Genomic DNA, 26762 nt, shown 5'->3' on the forward strand with positions numbered 1-26762 from the left:
AATGCATATGTTTATACACGTATACATACTGTATGGGGCTGATACTTATATTCATTTTGGTTTTTGTTTACAGCTTTTGAGTGACGATCCTTCCATGTCATTGCTGCTTTGTGATAATCGGTAAGCTTGCAGTTTATAGAGCTGTAGTATTTATTACGCACAACTGGAATTGCAAGTTCATTGCTAGCGGTTATATTTCTACAAAGTCTTAGGACAGGCATGTCAAATCTGAAACAAATATTAGTTCACTGTTGTGTACAAATGAAGAACAACAAACTCATAGTGTCTATTATTTTGAAGATAAATACATATTTATTTTGAACATTCTGTACATTTGTAATAAATATTGCAGGGAAGTTGTACATTAAAAATATTTATTACTGGAATTGTTGGTACTATTGTTACACGTTTAAAGTTAAATATAATATATGACTGAAGACATGTCTATTGTTATAGTGTAATTACATACAAACATATCTTTCCTATCATTAGACCAAAGAGTAATATTTGTCTCTGGTACACATTAGTGCATTATAGGTTACAGTTCACATCTTTTCAAGTTTAAGTTGTAAATACTTACAGTACGTCGGTTGCTTCACCTGTAGTTTAAGAGTATTGCACATTGGAAGCAGTTTTATTTGGACTTCTTTTATTGAAAGGTGTGTGTATATGTGTAAACGTTTTTAGTCTTGTAATTATAACAGATGGAGAACATCTTGCAATAATTATATTGTCGACATTTTGAGCTGAAACAGCATGTCCTCATAACAGTTTTGTATAAAAGAAACGTAAAATTGAAATTGACTTGTTGAAAATAAGGTATGTGTTTTGCACTAGCTTCTTAGCATGCGTATAAAAATGCTTTTGTTAGTACTCAATTCATAAATCATTTTTGAACACTTGTATATCTTTTTTTTTTGGGGGGGGGGGATGCTGCTGTTAACATTGTTCACAACAAAAATTATAATACAGTATTTAATCTATAATATAACAGATAATCAATTTTTAAATTTGTTTGTGAAGTTTTGTATTATAGTTTATGCTTTGAATGCATGCTAGATCCCCGAAATCCATTATTCACAAGGTTCCATCATTTCAAACAAGCTTTCCTTTGCTCTTTTTCTCTTTTGAGGGAAATGTCACGGAGACTGGAAATCCAATACTGTTGCAGAAGGTTATGTTCTGTTACTATAATAATTAGTGTTAATTGTAAATAATATTTAAATAAATTCAATTTGTCATCTCATTTTTCAATTCTAAATCAATTTCCAGGTTATATCAAAATTAGTTCATGTTATTCTCAGATTATATCAAGGTCAATGACATTATTGTTCCTCAGAAAAAAATCAGTACTTTCGCATCTGCGCACATCTCACAATTTACAGGCTATGCACAAGGTCACTTCTGCTCTTCAGTTAGATACGAATAAAATGAATACTTCTGAATAATTTCAAGTTAGAAATATGGTCGAGCATAAAAAGTCGTATGAAACTTGCCTATAATGGTAATTAAGACGCTCGTATGAAAATTATGAAACTCGCTTGCGCTCGTTTCATAAACAAACATACTCGCGTCTTAATTACTATCATTATAGGCTCGTTGCATAATGTACTATTTGCATTGATTACACTATAACATGAAGAAATGGTTTATACTCTATTGTTATGAACTATGAGTGAACAGGTTTCCGGTTTTGACATGTCTGTCCTGAAATGTATAATACTAATAAATGCATTCCAAGAATTTGTGAATGTTTGATATGACTGGATTTTACCTCCAGCTTTAAAATGATTGACCACATCATGTACAAAGCTCACATTATAACATTGTATCTTGAGTATATGTGTCACATCTTATTAAATTTGCACCAATCTTTTCTTGGATTTGATTTTTATTGAAATAAATTCTTTTCCAAATGATACTTGCTGCCATTTTCATCTAATAAAGGATATTCAGAATTGGAAGGAAGTTGTCAAACGAGAACTGAGTCGTACCTTATTGCTTTCATTTTGTCTTAAGGACATGGTGTACAATATTTATGACTACTGTTTTTCTAATAGTATAGATGTTTAATAAGACTAATTTATTTGTTGCATTAACTGTAATTTGACACTTCCAGTCCTGTTCTGTCGAATTAGTTGCCCACTTATTTGAGGTACTTCTATGTACTTCTGTGAGTGATGATTTCTTGTTCAAGATACAAATATGATAGGATACAGAGTTATGAAATTTTCCTGGGAGAATGATTATAGTTCCTTGTATAAAAGTTTAAGAAACTATGATGTCTTGAAGTTTTATTAAACATTTATCAATTTGTACGTTAATAAACATAGAATGAAACTGTTTTCTTATTTATTTTCGAAAATGATCTCCTAAAATCCTCAATTAACAGGAAATAAGTTCATATAAAAATTGAAAGTCTACAATGTCTGTCCTTGAATTCATCATCGTTGGGTTCGAAAATAAATTATTAGTCACTTTCAATTGTGCACATAGAAAAGTACCTTAAAAAGTGATCTGTAAAATAATCATTATATATAATAATTACTTCCTTAAATAAGCCAAAGGTCAGTAGGTAAGTTATAATTATTGTTCCTGTACATACATTAAATATTAATTGTATATGTTTTCTGTATATATTTTATAATACCTTTGGCTCTGCATATAAATATATAGATATCATTGTCATCCTCATCCTCATCCTCTTAAGGGGAGAGGATGGTATTTTTTGGTGAAAAATGAGTAAATTAAAAAAACACATTCTTTAAAATACTCTGTGATATGTGTGGAATGCATAGCATAACATTTTGTGGGTATTTGTGCCCTTATCGGATGTTGAGTCACCATTTTTAAACTTCCTGTGTTATGGATTTTTAAATCACTCGCCCACTTTTATTGTTGTTTCCGGTAAATTAAATAAAAAAAAATTGTTTTTCTTTAAAATACTCTTTGATATGTGTGTAATGCATTGCATAACATTTTGTGGGTATTTATGCCCTTATCGGATGTTGAGACGTCATTTTTAAACTTCCTGCGCTCTGGATTTTTAAATCACACTCCCGCTTTTATCGGTTTCCAGTAACTTCATTTTTTTTTTTTTTTGCTACATTGCCAGAAAAAAATGGATATAATTTCTGAACTATTAAAGATACATGCAAGAAATTTAGAACACACATTCTTTATACTATTAGGAAGCTTTTCTCTGTAACAGAATTTTGTTAATTGATTTCATTTTAAAAATACGTCCGTTTGTTTGCAAGAAAGGAAATCAGAAAATTATTAAATTTTAATTGTTTATTTTACAAACAGAGGGACTAATATCAAAATTCTGTTACAGACAGTTTGTAGAACATGCTTTTGCAAATACATTGCAAAAAATGGTTTGAATCTATCTTTAAAAACGGTTTAGATATGTCGGTTTTAGTACAATCCTGCATTGGGTATATTTTTTTAAAATTTGGGGCCCCAAATAATTTTTTTATATATATATATATTTTTTTTTTTTTATTTGGTTGAGTTGCCACAGCTATGAGCTCTCTACATACAAAAAATTAATATTTTACACCAAATAGGAAAAAAGTTTTAAAAAATACCATCCTCTCCCCTTAAGAATTGTACAGGACAGACTTCTGTTCCACAAACTTTTCGATCAGCTCATCTTAATTTGGATCCCCTAGTTTGCCTTTTTTCCCCAAAGGTTTTATTTTCTATGTTATCAGATTACTAGTTTGTATGTGGCTTATCCATTTATATGCAAGTAGTTAGCCTACATATTATGGCACCATTACAGTAATTTTCGAAAATATGTGTTTATTCGATTTTATCAAGGCTATAAAGTTGTCAAATTTAATATAACACTTGGCTTGAATTCTGATGCTTATTGTGTGGCATTCTCAATTAGACATGTTTTGCTTTATCTTTATAAATTTCAGAGATACATCTCATTTCAGTGTTTTCTTTTTGATCAGTTAGTTCAAGTCTGGAGTTCAGAATGCTGATTTACATTCATAGGTGTAGTGAATTACACTTCACTACACGTTTCCAGTAAATATATTTCCATTGTTGCTCTTGAGTAGGACAATTTTGTAACACTGTAATTTCTTAAATTTACGTTTTTCGTTATATTTCCTATTTGTCTAATAATGCATGAAACATTTAAGAATGCTTTTCTGGGAAAAAGACAAAACAAAAGATTTGTGTTATTTAGATACAATTTTATTATGTCATTCATTGCTTAGTTTTCTCGTTCATTTGCAGTGTATTGGATTGGTGCATAAGTTTTTTTCATAAGTTTATTAAACACTAGCCGTACCTGTGCGCTCCACTGCACCCGTTAGAAATAAATATAAATTAATTACATAATTAAAATAGGACATTTGATCCAGGGAACATTCGTGTTTGATAGAAGGATAAATCGTTTATTATGTTACTTAATTTAAATTTAATTTAAAAATTAAAATGCGACCATTTTGATCCAGAGACCACTCATTTGGTCATAAAAATTAGTTTAGGAAATACAGGAAACGAATATACAGAATAGCCTATCAAGTTTTCTGTGCATAAGAAGCTATTTTAATCTTACCTGTCCTCGATTCACTCAGAAGTTACTGTGATAACATTATAGCATTATGTCCATCTAGAGAAACTACACTTTCCAATGGTGAAATAATTAATTATACAAATCGGTTAATTTAGCTTCCGATATTACTTCATACAAACACAGAAACATTCTCTGTAGGCTATCTTTCATAGCTTTCGATTGTTGCTGTCCAAGGCCCCTTATAGACGAAGTCATTTGTTTTTTAATTCATTACACGGCCTTAGATGGCAGTTATTCTAATTTTAAAACTCATTTATCTCATTAAATATCAGTCCTATCAAAATTTTTCAAGGAATAAAACTTATCGCAAATTATTTTTAAAGAAACTTTTGTTATGTAACATTTTTCACAAAAATCAATAATAAGCGAGATATTTCGATTTATTTAATTCAGGCCCCCTTATAACCCCCCTTTTAAATAATGTATTTTGAATGCCATATAGCCTAAAATCTAAGTTACAACGAACTTAATTTATATTCCAATTTTCATCGAAATCCGTTCAGCCATTATCGCGTGAAAAGGTAACAAACATACAGACAGACAGACATACAAACAAAAATTTCAAAAAAGCGATTTTCGGTTTCAGGGTGGTTAATTATAAATGTTAGGACCAGTTATTTTTTGGAAAATCGAAAATTACCAGAAAAATTTCGGCTACAGATTTATTATTACTATAGATATCAGATACACGTCATAAGAGAGAAGTTAATCATCAACAATATATTCTCCTTCACTATTTACAACAGTCTGCCAATGCTGGAGTAGTTTTTCGATTCCACGTCTGTAGAAATCGGGTGGTTTTGAGTTAAAGAAGTTGTCAAGCCATGTTCGGAGCTCATTTTCAGGAAGTTCCTTGAAGGTTGTTCGATAGAGAGCAGAAAAGGTGAAAATCTGAGGGCGCAAGATCAAGTGAATAAGGTGGGTGCGGACTAACTTCCAATCCTAATTCCTGGATAGTGTTTTGTGTCAGGTTAGCAGAGTGCGGACTGGCATTATTGTGGAGTAGCATCACTTCACACAGTCTTATTGGTTCTTTTTTCTTGGATAGCATGTGCAAGACGTCTCAGTTGTTGGCAATAAATGTCGGCAGTGATGGTTACACCTCAGGGAAGCAATTCGTAGTACAGCACACCCTCGCATTTCCACCAGATGCATAACATTATCTTTTTTGGATGCGCACTGGGCTTTGTGCGGGGAGTTGCTTTTTTGTTCGGGCTCAACCATTCCTTTCTTTTCTTTATGTTAGCATAAAGACACGATTTCTCGTCACAAGTAATGATATTTGATAGGAATGCTCGATGTTGTTCACGAGCCAGTCGATGACGAGTAAGCAAAGATACACATATGACCACCTGCTGATTTTTGTGGTTTTGGCTTAGAGCATGTGGTACCCATAACCTGATTTTTTAACCTTGCCCATTGAATGCAAATGTAGCACGATGGTGGAATGGTCACAGTTCATCACATTTGCCAGTTTTCGGATACACTGACGTGAATCACTGTGGATTATTGTGTTTAAACAGTATTCATCAAATCAAATCCCGAAGGTGTTCCTGAATGTAGAGTGTTACTAATGTCAAAACGACCCTCCTTAAAACGAGAAAACCATTTCTTGCTGTGCTCCCTCTGATAGCATTGTCTCCATGAATGAATGAATGAATGAATGTTAGCCATGATGTCCCATGTTGGGCACAGGCCTCCTGTGTGTACTCGCTTGGTGAGCCAATCCAGGCGAGCTTGTCGTGTATACTACTTTTGTGACATGGTTAATAACCCTGTTAGACTTTAACTAGTTTCAGCACTCTGTTCTTTGTTCATTTTTTTTCTTGCACTACACATATTATACTGACACTGGCACTTTGACAAACACTGATTGCTATTTACACTATTTACCTGACACTTTCTCAACACTGACTTTACTATTTACAAAACTTATCTTACACTTTCACTAATACTGACTTTACTATTTACAATATCTTAACACTGATTACGTTATCTATTTACAATGACCTTCCCTAGTTCTTTCCTCAAAACTCTGTTCTTTGCTGTCCTCGACCACTGTTTCCCCGCCTCTTTGGTAAACATGTCAGACCATCTGAGCCTTGGTCTTCCCTGTCCTCTCTTTCCGACGTAGGGGTCCCACATCATGACTGCATGGGTCCATCTTGTCTGATGTAGTCTCACCACATGCATTGTCTCCATACACAGCGCAAGTGTTTCTGGCTGCCTCCACTGTTTTCGCCCCTTTATTGAACTCAAAAAGAAGAATATGTCGGAAGTGTCCCACTTTCTCCACTTGACACTCCGTTTTCTAGCATCCACGGCTCCACTCACTGTCTGCAAAACTGAAAACTTCAATATGTAAAGTCAGACACAACAATTGAACTTCAAATAAAAAATGACAATCGATAAATAAACCCATAGCAACCAGAGTACCAACACGTGAAACAAAAATGCTACAAACTTATGCACCAATTTAATATTATGTCTTCACGTAACTGTGAAGTCATTGACAGTGATTCAACAGTAACAGTATGGCATTAAGGATGATCTGTGTATATTCTATTGTATTATATAAGTTACACTAAATTTGTTGAATTTAGTTGACCTTTAACAACAACCTCTTGGCCATGGTAGTTGGTCTTAAAAATATCTGGGACCTGTTTCACAAAAGTATATAGTAATTATTAATGCTTTACATTTTAAACCAACATTTTAAATTTGCTTAGGAATAAAATATATGGTGATTACTTCCACGTGTTAATGTTTAAATTTGCTTTGTAATTCATTTAGAGATAGAATGAACAGACTGTTCTTAAACATTAGCCTTTTTGTGACATAAAATATACTGTAAGTTAGAATACTGTACAAGTAGAAGCAAAATGCCATCAGTTACTAACTACACTGCTTCTTATTCATCATGACACAAATATCCACAAAACATTTACTTTAAATTGTTTGGAATGTAAATAAGTGGATTAATTTTGACATCATTTGTAACTATCAATTAATAACAAATCATACAGTATTTGTTAATACAATAAAATCCCTCGTAACCAGTACCCAAATAACCGACAATACCAAAACAACGACACTTTTGGCTGGGTCAAAAAAAAGTTTAAATCTGCCACAATGTGGGCCATCAGTTTTGCCACATTAGGAAGTTCGCACGAACTTCCATTGTCAGTGAATATACGAACCTAAAATTAGTACATTATTTGTTTTGTGTGATGTGTTTTAATAAGGAAAATCGACACTGTTTTTACGTTTATTCATTTATAAGCAAGTGATAGAGAAATAAGCTTCATATGGCTGCAGTTTCAACATTTGGCACCATGAAATACGAACTTTTTTTTTGTATATACCGATATTTATTCAATTATCCGGCAAATCTCATATCCGGAACTAGCCTGGTCCCTTTGGTGCTGGTTAAGAGGCATTCTACTGCATGTACAAGACTTGTAAAATATTTTATGGAATGGAACATTACAACTCCATAGTTCTACGAAATAGACTGCTGGTCGTGGTTTTAAGGAATGAGGAAGTGATTCCAGCCATAAAGATAACTTAATCGAGTGCTGTGTTCTTGGTTCAAACTTTTTTATAATTTTGTACAAAGGTAGATAAGTCTGACGTGTAAGTTTGATACAAATGTCGGAAATATCTAATTTTATTGACACTTAAAGATACTGGTGGTAACTATGGTCATGGTGTATATGTATATTTATGTGTGCATTAAACCTCTTGTTGATTTTTACTATCTCATTTTGGATACTTCGAGTCTTTTCGTTTGTATATAAGTAACCAGAATCATAACGTACATGTTTTCATAATAATGTTAAATCTTAGAGCCCATGTGGGTTTTGTAAGTGTGCATAGAGTTTCAACATAACGACAGAGGTAAAAAATGATAAAGATAGAGCTCCATGCTTTGGATGGGCTTTTACCTTCGATAAAGGTCTGGTGCTCAATTTAACAGGTGACTGAAAGGATGCTGGTGCTATTTTGGAAGTGTTTGCAACGAAAATAATCCTGCCACTGCCTGTAATTGGACACGATCTTCCACTCCATAGCATTTGCTCTGTCGTTTGAGCTACCTGGCTGCCAATGATTTATGTCTACAGCATTAGTTTCACCAGGATATCACAGATGTGTGCTGTGAAGTAATGTTATGAAGAAGCTGACCTACAGTCCACCTACATTCTCAGTTTTAAGTTACTGTTAATATTATTAATTGATATGTGTTATGCATAGTAACAAGGAGATGTTGCCACATCAATACTACAGATCTTTATGGTAATTTTTTTGGTCTAATACCAAATTATATTTACTTAACGGCTACTGCTCTTGATCGAAAATTAATGTATCAATAAATCAGTGTGCTTCCATTGCAATACTGTAAGATTTACTGGTAAGGTGACAACATACTCGTAGATTCGAATACAGTGACCTTCTTTTGTTCTTTAATCTTTCTGATTCTTTATGTAGAAATTGCAGTATTACCAATAACAATTATATATACCATTTGTTGTAGATCGTGGTTTTTCCATATTGGCAAAAACTGAGTTTTATGCTAGAAATTAATATAATAGCAAGTTCAACAATATCTTATTTCAGACTGTAATTCAGCACGTTTTATTGCAGTTGAACGTAATTTTAAAGAAATCTGGAGCTCAGATATTAGTGCCACCAAACCATCTGCAAATGAGGAAGGGTCACACCAGTTACATAGTACCTATGAATACGTCATTCAGAGCAGTAAAAAGTATTCTGTATGTAAGTTGTAACACCATGACACTTGGTCCCTCTTTTTTTTATACTGCACCTATATCATCCAAAAAAAGTCTCAAAGTTCTGGATTAAAGGAAATGCATAAGTATAGAAATGGGTAATTTCAAGGGAAAAATTGTTCCGGGGCCGGGTATCGATCCCGGGACCTCTGGTTGAACGTACCAGCGCTCTACCACTGAGCTACCCGGGAACTCCACCCGACACCGTCTCAACTTTTCCCTTTATATCCACACAACTCGCGTGGGCTGACGAAACACCAGAGACCCACATCGAGTGCACACAATCTCTGTGTGACTTGGAATTGTGGTTTTCTGTTAACGTACACAGTAACATATATATTATGCAAATCTAGTCTTTCAGGTGAAGCTCCCTGTAAAGCAGATTTCAATAATTTCAAGGGAAAAATTGTTCCGGGGCCGGGTATCGATCCCGGGACCTCTGGTTGAACGTACCAGCGCTTGCATAATAGAAATGGGTACATGTATGCAATAACAAATCATGTATAATGGTGTTTCCATGAGACATGGCCCTTCATTTTTTTTGTATAATATTAAGAAAGAAAGTTCCGAGTTCCTAGATTAAAGTAAATGTGTGAGGATGAAATTGGGGAGTTGTGCAGAACTAGAAACTCTGTACAGTGATGATGTCATGATTTTTTTTTAAACAGTTATGTCCAATCTAAGTTGTATTAGCAAAAATATCAAGATATGTGTAATTTCCTTTTTATACACTATGTTATAATGCTCCAAGGCTCTGGATTAAAGGAAATGCCATTTTTTACCTGCATAAAATTCGAAAAAATTAGCCCAAATTGATTATTTTTCGGGAGGGAATTCCCAAATAAATCTGTGATGTCAGTCCTTGTTATAAGGCTATATTCTGATGCCATTTTGGATTATCTGAGTTGTTTGTAGTAAAGCTCTCCAGTGACAAGGTATTCTATATGATATCATATCAGATAGTAACATTTTTGTAACTTTTAGGTCAATGAAATGTCACCTGTTTTTATTAGTGTGTTGTAGTTGAAATTTTGTTCTAATTTAATAATAATTTAGATGGAACAGAAACAAGATATTGTATATTCGCTTTTATTCATTATTCTATGGTATATTCTGTTTCTGTATCACCAAATGCATTTGAAACATTTCTGTTGATACCCAGCCTGTTGTATGATTGTGAAGCTTTCACTTACACGTGTTAACAGTGGGCTGTAAATTGATGAGTAAGGATTTATAATTTTATTATGGTAATCGGAAACAGGAACTATTTATGCACCTATTCCATGCATTTCTTTTATACGATTAAATTTCTATCCACATGTTATCAGACTCACATATTATTGCATTAATACAGTACTGGTATTTAATTGCAATATCAGATGAGAACTGTACCTACTGCAAGAAAATGACGTTTCCTTAAAAAAAAAAAACACTATCAATTTATATAGCACATTAGAACTATTGTATGTCTATCTTAACATTGTTGCTTAGAGGTTAGTGAAGACGAAGTTAAGAAAAGGTGGAGGGGGGTGCGGTTTCCCCCCCCCCTTAATCTGCCAGTTACCATTTACACATATTGGACAAAAATTCTCCTTCCAAATATCTTGAGCTTATTTTATCTCATTTTTGTTGGAGCCCAGCTTTCACAGCCCTAGGTGACAACACTCTCAGAAAAGTTTTATATATATTTTAGTCTTTGTCTGGAGACTAAGGTACAGGGAACCAAATCGCTTTTTAAGCCCACAATAACCTCTATAGGCTAATATTCATATTCATATTCTTTATTTGCCTGAAGGTACAAGAATACAAGAGGCCTTGTCAATGTGATAATATAAAAAACAATGTGTCAATATTTAAGATTTTAAAAGAGTAAAAAATAATAAAATTTAACTAAAATACTACATCATTTTCAAAAAATTCATTCATATTATAAAAGGGATTATTTTGTAGCCATCTCTTAATCTGAAATTTAAATTGTGTTTCATTAAGTGCCTTTATATTTGTAGATATCTTATTATATACTTTTATTGCAGTAATTACATAGCTTGATTGTGTTTTTTGCAACCTGACATGTGGTACATTTAATTGATCATTATTTCTTGTTTCATAGCGATGCAGATCTACTATACTCGTATAATTAGTAATATTCTTGCTTACATACATTAAAAGTTCAAAAATATATAGATTGTAGACTGTCATAATCTTTTCATTTTTGAAAACAGATCTACATGATAGTCTGGGTGGTGACATTGTTATAATACGAACTGCCTTTTTCTGCAGTAACAAAATGTTTGGAAGGTCATAACTACTTCCATATAAAAGTAATCCATATCTAATAACACTTTCAAATAGTGCATAGTAAACTTGTTTTAAATAATGTTTGGGAATCTTGTACATGATACTTCTCAAGAGATAAATTACTCTAGAAATTCTTTTACATACATAACTGACATGGCTACTCCACCTTAGTTTAGGATCCAAATACATACCCAGCATCTTTATAGATTCATTTATCACATTATTTTGGGTTTGTTTCAAACTTAGAGTTAACACATGAGTTTTTTCATCATTAACAATAAATCCATTAATTGAAAACCATTTTCTTATTTCAGCAAATACAGTTTGCTTCATAAAATCTAACTCAGCATTATTATTATGTGTGATAACAAAAGTTGTATCGTCAGCATACATTATAGTTTTATCTGACACATTGTATGGCAAGTCATTTATCTTAATAAGAAACAAGAATGGACCAAGAATAGAGCCCTGAGGAATAGTAGTGTATAGTTAATTACCAGTATACTTTTCATTTTCATCTGTAATTATGTACCTAACAAGCTGGGGTTATCTCCAGGAGCTCTAGTTCCTTTTCCCCCTATGACATCCCAACAAATCTCATCTCATGTATAGCATAGGCCAGCCTCTTATGGCACATCCTGGATGATAACTGTCGGTTAATTGGTCTACACAACTGGTTTCATATGGGTAAATGGCGAAGTCATGTATCTGCCATTAGTAAACAAAACATATATATTGTGCCTAAATATTTAAATGCATTACTCTTTTCGAACTTGTATTTGTCCACAATGAAATGACTCGTGTTGCTTGATTGCTCTGTTATTTCTGTATATTTTGTTTTACCTTCGTTAATTTTTAGGCCAATATTTTATGCGGATTTTTAGAATTTTAGGAAAATCTCCTTAACTGTTTTTGGTGGTCTACCTATTCTGTCTAGCTCAGTTTGTAGAGCAGCTGGCTACGGACTGGAAGGTCCGGGGTTCGATCCCAGGTGGTGACAGGATTTTTTCTCGTTGCCAAACTTTCAGAACGGCCCCGAGGTTCACTCAGCCTCCTATAAAATTGAGTACCGTGTCTTTCCCAGGGGTAAAAGGCGGTCAGAGCGTGGTACCGACCACACCACCTCATTCTAGTGCCGAGGTCATGGAAAGCATGGGGCTCTACCTCCATGCCCCCCAAGTGCCTTCATGGCATGTTACAGGTATACCTTTACCTTTTTACCTAGTATGTCAATATCGTCAGTATAAGCTAATATTTAGCCTGATCTGTAGAATATTGTTCCCCTAGTGTCAAATTCTGCTCTGGTTATTACTTTTTCTAGGGCTACATTAAATATCAATAATGTTTATGTTAATATATCCCCTTGTCTTGGACCTTATTTGTAAAGAAAGTGTAGTTGGTCCAATACACAGCATGTAAAAAGCCTATCCCTGATAGAGGACTCAGCCGTTTCTCACTCATGTTGAATTTCGATGCCTGTGTAAAGACTTCATGACCACTTCCTGTTTCTTGAAAGTTCCCTTTATATTCTACAAATTGAAATCCTTGAGTGCATCTTTCGTAGAAATGCTAATAAAAACATTTGTCTTGCAGTGTAGGCTTTCACGGCCGGAGTCTATAGATCTAGATTCATTTTCCGGGCTGAGAGGCCGTGGTCTATTGGTTGGTTTCGTCTGCAACTGCGGCAGACATCTTTAGTGGAGTGGTATCCGAGGTCGCAAGACTCTTCTCGGCGTACCTGAGGCAACTGATCCTGTGGCTGGTTGTGCGGGCGTATTTATAGTGCGGCTTGCGGGCCGAGGCCTGTTGTCGCTGCGGTCCGCGCCGCTTTGTTCGCTGCTCCCGTTCTGGGTTCCGTCCTTTTGTTGTAGTGGCTTCTTATCTGTTCTGTTTAGGACCGGGTACCAACACTTGTTTAGCTTTACGCCTTCTTCCTTGCGATTAAAGTTGTTGTTATGTTTATGTATTTCGATCGCTTCTCTATGTAGACGGGGGAAGAAGTGCGTCGTCGTGCTCAAGATGTCCGTATCCTTGAATCTTATGTTGTGATCGCCCTCTTGATAGACATGTGCTGCCACTGCCGATTTGTCGATCTGTCCTAGGCGGCAATTCCTATTATGTTCTGTCAGTCTCGTCCTGACGCTCCACTGTGTAGTACCGATGTAGACCTTCCCACACGAACACGGAATCCTGTAAACTCCGGCGGACAGCAGCTTATCTCGTTTGTCCTTGGATGACCTAAGCATGTTCCGGATTTGCTTGGTCTGCAGGAAGGTCGTTTCCACTTCATGATGCCTCAGCACCCTGCTGATACTGTCCGTCACATTCCTTAAAATGTCACTTCAAACTCACCTTACATATCTCGCCCCAACTCACAATGGTATGTGGGAGAATAGACCAAGAGGACTCCATACTTTCGTGATCTCAGAACCAAGAAGAGATCAGCTTCATCCTTTGGTAACTTATACTTAAAGAAAAACTCTGACATTCATTCATTTAATTGATCTAGAACCAGTTTGTATATTACTGAGGAAAAAAAAATGGCTTTGTGCTCCTTTGTTCCCCTATAAATCAAGCTTATGCCTTCTTAGGTTATAACCAGTGGCGGCTCGTGGGTATTGAATTAAGGGGGGCTGCATACAAAAATAAACCAAGTAACTTACTTTATTTAAAGATTAGTTCCATGCGGCTTATCTTGTAAGGTGTGTTTAAATGAGACACGCTCATGTCAGTAGATATACTGGCATTTAAAAGAATCCTGCGGACAAAATTCCGGCACACCGGCGACACTGATATAACCCCTGCTGTTGCGAGTGTTGTTAAATAAACCATAATTTAATTTTTATATGCAGATTTGAACCTTAGAAATATCTAACTGGCGATGTTGTAGTTGGTTGTATAATATATATACATGATACATCAATAAATGAAAAAAATAACTGAGCCAGAAATTGAATTCAGGATCTTCAAGAGTACGCACCAGGGCGCTTGCCTCATTTATTGTGATGTTAGATGTTTCAGATTCCATTATGGTTTGAAAACATTCTAGTAATGGCTCCTTTTTCTCATGAACAACATTTACTGTTCTTATTTTAAATCCATCTTGTTGCCCCCAGCTGATGAAATTGTCTTTGAAACACATTTATCTAATACAGAGAAGAAAGCAGGGATACTGGATAAATTATCAAAAAATATGCGAGCCTTTGTATTTTGTTTAGCGGCTCTTTCCATTATGAGATTCAACTGATGGGCACTTAAATTCACATTTCTCCTGAATTGTTAAGGTACTGAGCTGAATAGACTGTAAATATTGTACAGAATTAAACATTGTTGCACTTGTTATACTCACAACATTAAAGAAAATGTATTTAAAACTGCGCGCTACTGACAAGCTGCTGCAAATTTTGCAGCGCCTGGAAACTCTGGATTCATGGCAAGGAGCTAGCAGGGGGAGGGGTAAAACTAACGTGCAAACCTTCCGAGACGAGACTGGCAGCTTCAGGGGGGGAAGTGGCTTCACCCTGTAGTCCTTGTCTCTGGTTTCGCTCCGGCAGCACCAGGGGAGGAAGTGACTTCACTAACGATTGCGTGCATGTCATTAAGAGCGAAATTGATTTAAAAATTCGAGCCGCTAAATAGAGACTGTATAATGATTGTATTTCACAACATAAAACGAGACAATAGCCACAAATGTCTGGGGGTGCTGCAGCTCCGCAGCCCCTCTTCGAAAGCCGCCCCTGATTATAACAGTTCAATAGTATTATACAAAAAAATGTATTGAAAGTAGAGTATTGTATTGCTTTACATTTTTTCAATATAAACTTTGCTGTAATATATTAATAAAGACTATTTTTTTATATCAAATTTGTTGACAACTTTCAAATGAATTTATAAGTTGTACTATATGTACCGTCAATGGCCAATGCACTTGAGACATTATTGTCACACAAAAAATCCTTCTTACAGTCTTACATTGTTCAATAAATAATAATCCATTAAAGCTGTTAGCAACAATTTTATTGAACGAATAATAGTATTATATTAGTTACGTTTTAATTCAAATACACTGTTAATATTAATTCAGTTTTGAAAAATATAACTATCACTACTCACATTCACTTACAGTAAGATCTCGATACACTTATTACGCTATTCCTTGTAGTACACTTTTTTTTTTTGTCCAGTTCCTGCACATTTCATATATAACATATTTGTAAAATACTTCGTTTGTTGCTATTTTTGTGGAATATAAGTCAAAATTAGTTTGCTCACCTAATACGCGGTTTAGACATGATCCCTTGAACAGCATCTCATCAGGGTTTTACTGTATGGCTAACATTTTAAATCTTGTGGTAATACTAATGTGCCTGGCATTTAAAGTGTCAAGAACAGCGGTAGTATGCCTGGCATTTAAAATACCAAGAACACAGTGGTAGTACTAGTATGCCTGGCATTTAAAGTGTCAAGAACACAGCGGTAGTATGCCTGGCATTTAAAATACCAAGAACACAGTGGTAGTACTAGTATGCCTGGCATTTAAAGTGTCAAGAACACAGCGGTAGTATGCCTGGCATTTAAAATACCAAGAACACAGTGGTAGTACTAGTATGCCTGGCATTTAAAATACCAAGAACACAGTGGTGGTAGTACTAGTATGCCTGGCATTTAAAGTGTCAAGAACACAGCGGTAGTATGCCTGGCATTTAAAATACCAAGAACACAGTGGTAGTACTAGTATGCCTGGGATTTAAAGTGCCAAGAACACAGTGGTAGTACTAGTATGCCTGGGATTTAAAGTGCCAAGAACACAGTGATAGTACTGGTATGCCTGGCATTTAAAGTGCCAAGAACACAGCGGTAGTATGCCTGGCATTTAAAATAGCAAGAGCGGTAGTATGCCTGGCATTTAAAATAGCAAGAACACAGTGGTAGTACTAGTATGCCTGGGATTTAAAGTGCCAAGAACACAGCGGTAGTATGCCTGACATTTAAAATACCAAGAACACAGTGGTAGTACTAGTATGCCTGGTATTTAAAGTGCCGAGAACACAGCAGTAGTACTAGTACTCCTGTCCACATGTTCGAATTTGCGATTTTTATCGAGAAAACCAACTGTAATACCAATGTGAATTTTTAATCATTCGATACTCCATTCATCTGATATTCATGGTAAGAAAAAAGATGTCCGGTTGCCAAAACACATCACATTATGCTGCCCCTTCAAGAACATTTTTCGTAGTGGGGGGCATTTGAAAGTGCCAGCACAGGGGTATGCTGGATATTTAAATACCTCCAGACTTGAAGTGTTAATGATATTAAAATTTAGAAAGGCTGTAATATAATAGAATAATAGAATAAATAAATAACATGTTATTTAGTAATAAGAACAGTTTACACAAGGCAGGCCTGTGTTAATATAGCTATGTTTAAGTAAACTTAATCCTGTACTCATGGTTACTATGATCTGAAAAAAGTTTGACAGTCTCTGGGAGAAGATTCATTAAAATATTTTTATGCATACAGTTTAACGAGGTTAATGCATTTGCACAATCTGTTTGGTTGTACAGCACATTCTGTTATGGAGTTAGTCCTGAGAGTTCCATTTAAACACGGAAAGTAATGCATGAACATGAAACCTTTTTAAACCTAGAAAAGGAACTACCAAAATTAAGGAGTTCTCTATGGCAACAGCCAAGGATCTTTATCTCCATTCAGAAAACAGTGACATCTTCCAGTCCTCACCCTGTGAGACACTCCACTGACCATTCTCAATTCTCTATGCTGCTAAGAAAAAAACATCGTCACATTTCGTAGTCATGCCAACAATTTCAAACGTATTTATTATAGATACCAATTACATAGAGATTTAAGGACCTATGATAATAAAAATATTTTCCTAATTTTGTTGTTGTTGTTGTTCCAATGCTTAGACATTTGACAATGAAGTCATTTGCCATCTTGCACTGCAGTATTTTTGTACAATGTTATCTTGTAGAAACAGCTCCACTTCAGAATCTTTGATTGCATGTTGTAATAGCTGTCATGTTATGAAGGATACCCAGAAGCCTAATTCTGATCATATTCACTGTGAAAGCCTAAAAATATTAAGACCAATACATGTTCAGAAGAATTTAATATATCATCTTAATTTCAATTGTGATCTTGATTTGTTACTGTGAACTTAAACTGGAAAAACAGTTGTTATTTTTTTCTGTAGAATAGCGCATATTATGTTAATGCATTGATACTCCATTTAAATTAGTGATAATTTTCTATTTAACAGAAATAAGATTATAATGAATGGTAGCACGATAAAAATTTGAAGGGCAGAATATGTGCTCTACTTCTTTTACATTTTTGCCTTAGGACAAAATGTGTTCTTTTATATTTGTCTATCTTCAAGCCTGTCCCTCTTCTCTCAAAAATAAGCCATTGTTTTCTGTCCTCTCCAGTGTATGAAAGACCATGAATTTACTGTATTGTTAGTAGGGAGCGGATTTTTATGTGCTAAAAAATGTAAATATATTTATTTTTTATGTGTTAAAAAGTACGAAAATATTTGCTAAAAATAAAAAAATATGTTTTTTTAAATATGACAAAAATACCTTACTTAGCTTGGAAAAAAAAAATGTTACTAGGTACTCACCAACCACACTTGAGAGCTAGTAGTTGGCTGAGAATTGCAGTGAACAACAAAGGTCATTTCCAAATTCTCCATCACAAATGCATGCCGATTATCTCTGAACAACGACTTATACTGTGAAAACGATCTTTCCACATCACAGGACGTCAGACGTGCATATTTAAAGAGAGGAATGTCACAAACACATACACCGTCAATTTCACCTACAGGCACACCCTCCAATACTTGAGCAACTTTACACATTTTTTATATCCACTGTTTTTCCCAACACATTCTGGAATTTGTCCCTTAGTACTTGTACTTCTGAACCTGGTAGCGAGTCTAGTTCAATTTTCACGGCATGCACGTCCCTGTTTCAGACAACAGGTTTTTGGATGTTTCGAGTTTTTTTTATGGTGTCACACAAAAAGCTTAAACTTGCTAATAGGAAGGCCAAATCGTTTTTTAAACAACCATCTTTCAGTATATCTTGAAGGATATCGATTGACCAAGCCCGATAACAGCGAATCACAACTAGACATATTTGCCTTACCTGATAGACATGAGCGAGAGGCGAGAGATTTGTTTAAATTAAATAATATTTATACAGGAGCTCTTATCTGTTTTGTTCCACAAACAATGCGTGGAATGAAATCATCTTCAACAATAAACATTCCTAATTATGTGTTACAAGATCTCTCCTCCTTGTCCATGTTAATTTATTCTCTAATAATAACACTGATATGCTGCCTAGCAGTTCTCAGAACTTGAGGTGATACTATTACAAAAATGGATCACGGATACACCACACAGCTCTTAGAAACACGAAGCAACCAAGAATTCTTAAAAAGATAACGTACGTCTCAATGATATAATTGAGTTAGTGTTAAAATATTTAAAAGTTCTTGTAAAAAAATTATTTAGGTAAAAAAACTCCAAGATTTATGTGTTTATAATAGATTTCCTGAAAATATGTATTTACATAATTTTTTTGTGAAAATATCTGTTTGTATTTGTATTCCTGGTGTTGTGGAAGAGAAGGCCTGATGGCCTTAACTACACCAGAATAAATAAATAAATAAATAAATAAATAAATAAAATTCGGGTTTTAAACTTGAAACTTCATGTTCGAAATTTTTAACTTTGTAAATTGTGTTTTATCACACAAAAAGAATATTTAATTAGATAGGAGTCCGCTCCTTAATTATTAGTGCCTGCTTGGTAAAACTTCTGCCGGGCATTATTGGAAATTTTGTGGAATATACCACTCAATTGAAGATACGCAAGGGGGAACTGGAAATGTGGGGACAAACTTCAGGAGATGATTTCCTGTCAGGAGAAGAAATGATGAAGGTCATAGGAACATTATGTTCAAAAACCAGAGTTTTCTATGGTATTGGCAATACTGTTATTCATGACTCCCATGTCAGAGCAATAATATCAATTACACCGATTTACATTTATTTTCAGTTGCAAATCAGCTCCATAGTGCACATTGTGAAGTGCTGTTAGAATGCCCAGTATTTATATCTGAAACAAGCAGAGATGGTATTTGCTTATGGACAAGCGAGTAGGAATGGTCGGGATGTCATACAGATCTACCATGAAAGATTCCCTTACAGATAGCAACTATATCATGAAACATTTGCAACTGTGTGAAACGGATCATTTGACGGAATGCATGCAGATAAAGGGTATACACCTGATCTTTTTTTTTTTTTTTAGATTACAAGATTTTTATTGCAAGCAAAAATTACATACAATAACAAAGATTTTACAATACTATTGTAATACTCGTATATGAATATTCTTCAAAATTCGAAATTGATTACAAATCTCATAGTCAAATAGTCTACATATTACAAATTATTGTATAAATACAAGGTAACTGGGTCACACCCGAAAAAGCAAGATGCTTGAGGTCGGGTGTGACCAAGAATGAAAACTGGATAGAAGAAAAAATAATAATAATAATCTGATTAAAACTGTTAAATGTAATTACACATGAAGTTTAAAAAGAATAAGAAAAAAAAAAACAAACAAAACGGTATCATAGCCTATACATAAACATACTAAGTTAAGAATACAACATTGTTAAAGTGACAGAAAAAAAATAAAGAATAAGAATTTACATGATTATAATTTTAGAAACAGTTCAAGCACTTGTTTTTTTAATAATGTATTGTTTAATAATTTTAATTTAGGATTCCTCTTTATAAAATCATTATATAATCTTGGACCTTAATTAGAACTGTGCCTTAGACCTGCTTCAGTCTTACATTTTGGTTCAATGAGGGGGAGCGAAATATTGTATTTTCTTGTGTTGTGGCCGTGATCGGATGATATGAATTTAGCTTGATATTTATGGTAGTGATTCAAAACAGTATACATATAAATTTGCTTGATATTTAAAACATTAAATTCTTTATATATGAGATGAGTTGGATGATCAAGTTTTCTCCTTAAACATATTTTAATAATTCTTTTATGTAGTAATATTAATGGACGAATGGTACTCTGTGATAATCCACCCCATCCTATAATTCCATACTGTATTATAGACTGAACTAGGGCTAAAAATATTGTTCTCAATAGTTTTACTGGCATAAAGCAACGCAGTTGAACAAATTTGTATAGAGTTTTATGTAATTTAAGACATAAGTAGTTAATATGAAAATTCCATTTTAAGTTTTGATCGATGAAGATACCTAAATATTTCACGTGGGTTGATGGGTGTAGTTTAGGACAATTGCAATTATTATAGATATTTGTACAGTTATTGTTGTTTTCCACTGTAGGGAGGCCTGTTTTATTTAAAGAAAAGGGAATGAAAGTTGTTTTATCTATGTTGAGTGCTAGCAGATTAAAATCTAACCGGTTTTTAATTGAATTTAAGCCAATATTAGCCTTTTTAAAAACATGTTCCCAGCAACATCCAGTAAATATGACAACTGTATCGTCTGCAAAGGAATAAACATTACCTTTAGTAAGAAGAACATGTTCTACAAGACATTGTGAATAACCCTTGTGTGAGCTCTAGACATGTGATCCTCCTATGTGGCGTAAGCTAGACCATTCTAACAGCACTTTACAATGTCCAATATGCAACTGAAAATAAGCGTGAACACACTGTAACTGATATTATTGCTGTTACGAGGGAGTGACGTCATGAATAACAGTATTGCCTTATCGTGGAAAACTTTCTTTTTTGATGGACATACCATTGCCATGCAGACGAAGATACATAACTCCAAATAATCGATTTTAGAGTTACACCTGTCTTGTATTCAAAACCAGCATATCACCAAAATCGATTTTTTGGAGTTACGTCTCTTCATCTGCAAGGCAACGATTTGTTCATATAACCTTTTTGTCCCTTCTTCTGTCAGGAATCATCTCCTGAAGTTTGTCTCCACATTTTAAGTTCACTCTGCAAAGATTTTTATTATACTGATAATTTGGATTTTCTAAAAATGTTAATGTTACAGGAATTGTTAATATGTATCATCTTAAACAAGAAGTGACTGGCAGCCATATGCCAAGTTCCCTTCAGAAGACTTTTGATTTCATGAGAGCTTAGGTTTACACGTGAACGAATTTCTTATGCAGCAGCAGAGATCCAATAATTTGTTGTCAACGTTTCAAATGATACCATTGTCTCGAACCCTGGTGTAGGGGTAACGTGGTTGTGTAGTAAACAAGAGGTTACAAGTTCAAGACTCCACTCTTCCCAGCCCCTTTTCTTCCCTCTCTGTTTATAGTTCAAGTGTTACAAATAATTTATAACAATGATGTCTATAAGGGGAAATTAGCTGCAACATAAAAATCCTCTATCTTCAAGGTTATAAGTACAACAGATCTTTCTTTGCATAACCAGGCACTGTCTGAAGCTGGACTAAGACAAATTCACACTACAGGAGATCGGTAATTTTTTGTGTCTAGGACTGTATTTACTAACCAAATATATCGTATTGTTTTCTTTACTCCCCAGAAACATATTGCAATTGAGTATAAAACTCAACACATGATTTGTTCCTTTATTTTATATGCTTTTCCTGTAAGGTTCTTATCGTTGGTTTTTATTTCTTTTTAAGGTGGATTGCTGTAGACTGAAATGCCTGCACATCAAGATGTGGAGTTACTCTGTGAGCAGCTGTAGAGAACTTCGATTTGATTATATTAACTGCATAGGATTCTAGGAACTTCATTCATTGAAGTCTTAAGGACATGTTTGACCAATATTTCAATGCTTCTTAAACGAATTGAGCAGCGAAACAAAATATGTGTGTTGTACGTTACGTATTTTATTTAATTGCTGTAGCTGCTTTGACATATCATTTTAGCCATTTTATTTGAGAAGTGTTGGAGTAAACTTGTTACGTTATGCAGGAACAAGTTCAACAACAGAAAACGAGCACAGCATCGCACTTTTTTTTTTTAATAATTTCCAGTAAGAAGTCTAATTGTTGACATTATATGACGTGTTCTGCTGAGGTGCTGGGTTTCGATCTTCAGTTATTTTGTGAATTAATTCTGCGTGCGGAGTGCTTCATCATGAAGAAGGTTCAGGGTGTTTTCTCGTCATTATGTGAAAAAGAAGTGAATCTTGTCTAGAACTGCACCTTTCCCTTGTGTATATAATAAACATGGTGTTCCTCTATGAAGACATTACGCTGTCATGCTAGTGTATATTTTCTTGAAAGAAGTTTAGTCGGTCAAGAATTCTGCTTTCTTCATTATACAAAATAATTACTGCTGTGCAGTGATAAAAAGAATATGCAACACCAGTAATAGACAGTGCTTCATAAATTTCATTATGTTGCACTAGATTTTGCATGCTATTAAAAATACTAGCCCGAACATTTTCAATGGGCTTTAATCAGGAACTTGTAGATAATTTGGCCTATAAGCGTGTAGTTCATCCATCCCAAACTCTTTGCGTTTCACTTTGTGAAGAATGGTAATTTGTGTTTGATATATCGGGTAGGTTTTTGTTTTGTGTTAAGATATAAAAGTTCACAGATATGTATTGAATTTATAGAAGATAAAAGGCCTATGTTTTGTTTATCTGTTTATATTTTTACTTGTTTGGGACTGTAAGTACTATTCTGATCGTGTATGTAACATCATTAATTTATTATGGAAATTGTGATTCAAACCTAAAGTGAGAGTCTACCCTTTTATATAATGTAGCTTTTTTATTTCCAATATTTTCCTCCATTGTTTCATTTCTCCGTATACCTTCCTTTTATTTCTCTCTCTGCCATTCTTTGTGCTTTTAATTTCTCTGGTGTTATCCCATCTTTCGAACTTCCTTTTCTCCCAGCTTTTCTCTTCCTCTTAAATCACTTTCGTTTGCACCTCAGTTACTTTCTCTGTTGTATTTTTTTTTTATTATTCTTGGCATTGAAAATAAGGAGTAGGATGTAAGGCTTACTTCAGTGATTTACAATGCACTTGAAGAATTTATATTCAGTATTTTTATACACCTGCATACAATAATATTATTAAAAGGGTTCCATTACTTGGATAAAGAACATTATGTACATGCACATTGGTGTTATGTGCGTGTATGCGTGTGTGTGTGTGCGTGCATTTGGTCTTGTTACGAACAACTGTGTGGGCGTGCATGCATGATCTGTAAATTTATGAGAATAAAATTTGTTTGTCTTTCAGGGGGGGTGGGTGTATTTTACACATTTGTTAATAAATACCATATTTTTCTTTATTTTTATATTATAAAATTATGTGCACTTTTCTGTATACAGTGGAAGTTCATAAAACCGAATTTTTAATTGAATTTCTCTTACTTAGAAATGCAAAAAGAATCTCTTGAGTGAGAAAGTAACTATATTACATTTATCATGCCTTTTTAAAAACGTGAAGATTAGAATTAGGCTTTAAGGTGCGTCTGTGGCTCTGCACTAGCGCACTGGTGTTCATCCAGGCGGACCAGGTTCGATCCCCAGCCAGATCGTGATGGAATTTGCGTTTGACAAAGCAGACATGATGGAGAGTTTTTCTCGGAGTACTCCATTTTCCCCTTTCATCCCACCAACACTCTACCTCCCCCCTAATTTTGTCTATCATCTACAGTAGTTATTAATAGGTTAGTGTGAAATCTTGGGGAAGTACGGGTTTCTGAAGCTGATATGGTATTTAAGTGGTACTGGTCTAGGGTGAGACCTGGCTTTGTTGGGACTGAGACAGGATGGCTCACCCATCAGCATCAATTCATAAATGCCATAATGGTCGCATATAGAGTGCATAATGGGCCGATGTATTAAGCCCAAGTGCATGAATCCGTCCTGGACCGGGCCCTCGGAAACCCTAACCAAGATACCGCTGTGTCCTGGAACCTAATGTCTCCAGCATTTCGGAACTACATACAGATTCTATAATAGGCACAACTTGTAGAGCCATCTGCTCTGTTGGGCTCGCTGTGGTTGGCTGCACTGAACAACTAAGAAGGTGACTCACGTCATCTATTTGCTCTCATGATAGAACCTATATAGAGGAATGCAGTTACGAAACATTGGAAATGCCCAGTTCAAGGACACAGCGGTATACCTAAAAGTCTAATTCTGAACACAATCACCATGAAAGGCTAAAATCTCATATCCAAACACATTGGTTGTCTCTTAGTTGAATGGAGGTGAAATTTGAATTAAATGCTGCACTATTTTCATGCTTTTTGAAAGAAAAGTTTCAGAAATTTTTTCTCCCTTAAAGAGTGTGAATGACCCTCCATTCCATTCCTTTATGCTTTTTTGTTTAATTTCAATTTGATCTCATGGTAAATATTTTACGGTTCACTATTTTCTTTCAAGATAGGGATTATCACATGTATGGAACTGTACCTTTCACTGTTGTAAATTACGTTATTTCTTCTGTCTTAAATATTTCTGTTTGTCAGATGTTATACTCTTTTCATTGATATTTCTTCACTATACAACTGACTGGACTTTAGTTTAATTTTTAAGTGATACATGTACATTTTGATAATAGCATCTCTAAGCTTAAATAATAAATTCTTCTAAACTGTATAAATCTTCTCTAGTGTCAAAACTGTTTTCTTTTATTAAGACGTGTATGTGAATATAAATGTGAAAGATGTAAATAATTTTAAAGTTTTGCTTCCCACTTCTGAAACTCATCAGCATTCAAAATTAAACATTCTTAAGATTTGTAATTCCAACAAAGTAATTTGTTTATTAGTTGAAATTGTTGTAGTCAATTGCCTATTTAATTTTTACCCAACTGTATGATATATAGATGACAATAAATGTTATAAGGGAAGTATGTGAACTTATTAAATTGATGTTTTTATACCCCTACCATATGATACCAGACGATATTTACGGAGGTATCTTCCCTTAGGCTTAAAATATGTGAACAGAAGAGATAACAAGGAGATGGAAAAATAGATAATTCTTCATTTTCTCAGTTTATTTAATGACCCCGTACCCACTGTATTGAACTTTAAGGATTTTGGCGTCGATGATATACATTTACAAAAATTAATTGGCATAAAATGGTATCTTTGATATTGCTGGATATAATTATCATTATAATGCATCTATAATTAATGTCCTATATGAGTCATTGCAACTATACGTTGAAGTTGTATATTATAACGGACTGTAAACTCTACTAACATCCGCTCTTCATCGAAACGGATACCAGAATGAAAATAATGATAACATGATTTGTTATGGTAAAGGATTGAGAGGGCGGGTTATACCACCCTAGCGGGGGTGGGCCTTAGAACTAGTTTTGATGGTTTTCAACATCCGCCGCGATGTTTTCAGATGGCAGCACCATCGCCTGAAATGTGAGGCAGTGAAAATGGCGGATGAGCAGGTAAGAGTTGAAACAAAGAGAATAAGTGCTGTAATTTGTGTTAATTTTAACTAATAAGTGATGTAGATCGATGAATTATACATATATCTATGATCAACATAGTATGTATTGGTGTTTACTTTTGTACTTCAAATGTTTGTCGTAAAACATGCAAGTGCGACGCCAAGGGTTCGTCGCACACTCGTTCTTCACCGGAACAAATTGGCCTGAGTCAAATACACGTATCAAAACATTGTATATTAACACGTTTTTTCTTAATGACAGATCTTGTTTATGTGCTGCCTCTATAGTTCGTGTATTTGGATTGATGTTTTACAGTGTTTAATTCAAATTCTGCAACGCAGAAGACTACAATTATGTGAAATTTTCGCAGTTCAAAGCCGTTTTGTCCCATAGGCATACTAATGGCGTAACTAATGATTTTGTTATGATTTTTTTGATTAATTATAAGCGAAGGTATAAAGTGAGTTTGTTTTTGTCCGTATTATTTCTTCAAAGACCAAACAATAATGGTGATTGCGAATACTTATTCTATGTTCCATTCTTTGCTCCGAAATGAAAATAGGCTTAGTAATACTACGGGGTAAGA

At 34.4% G+C, this 26762-nt stretch overlaps 2 protein-coding genes across 9 annotated transcripts in view; both read left to right on the plus strand.

Annotated features, from left to right (window-relative positions):
• The window catches only part of slmb (beta-transducin repeat containing E3 ubiquitin protein ligase slmb), a 203026-nt gene extending 177417 nt beyond the window's left edge, over positions 1-25609 (plus strand). For all 4 annotated transcript variants that reach the window (XM_069822840.1, XM_069822842.1, XM_069822841.1 and 1 more), the window contains exons 11-12: positions 74-120; positions 22405-25609. In XM_069822840.1, the coding sequence (XP_069678941.1) occupies positions 74-80 (7 nt within the window). In that variant the 3' untranslated portion in view covers positions 81-120; positions 22405-25609. The remainder of the gene's footprint in view (positions 1-73; positions 121-22404) is intronic.
• Positions 25610-26070: 461 nt separating this feature from the next.
• Positions 26071-26762, plus strand: part of Ranbp16 (Ran-binding protein 16) — an 89095-nt gene continuing 88403 nt past the window's right edge. For 4 of the 5 annotated variants that reach the window (XM_069822846.1, XM_069822848.1, XM_069822847.1 and 1 more), the window contains exon 1: positions 26071-26173. In XM_069822846.1, coding sequence (XP_069678947.1) covers positions 26090-26173 — 84 coding nt within the window. In that variant the 5' untranslated portion in view covers positions 26071-26089. Of the gene's footprint in view, positions 26174-26425; positions 26686-26762 lie in introns of those variants that run through there. The other variant, XM_069822850.1, reaches the window with a different exon arrangement.

The sequence above is a fragment of the Periplaneta americana genome, chromosome 4 (assembly GCF_040183065.1).
Source record: "Periplaneta americana isolate PAMFEO1 chromosome 4, P.americana_PAMFEO1_priV1, whole genome shotgun sequence".
In the NCBI taxonomy this organism is placed as follows: Eukaryota; Metazoa; Arthropoda; class Insecta; order Blattodea; family Blattidae; genus Periplaneta; species Periplaneta americana.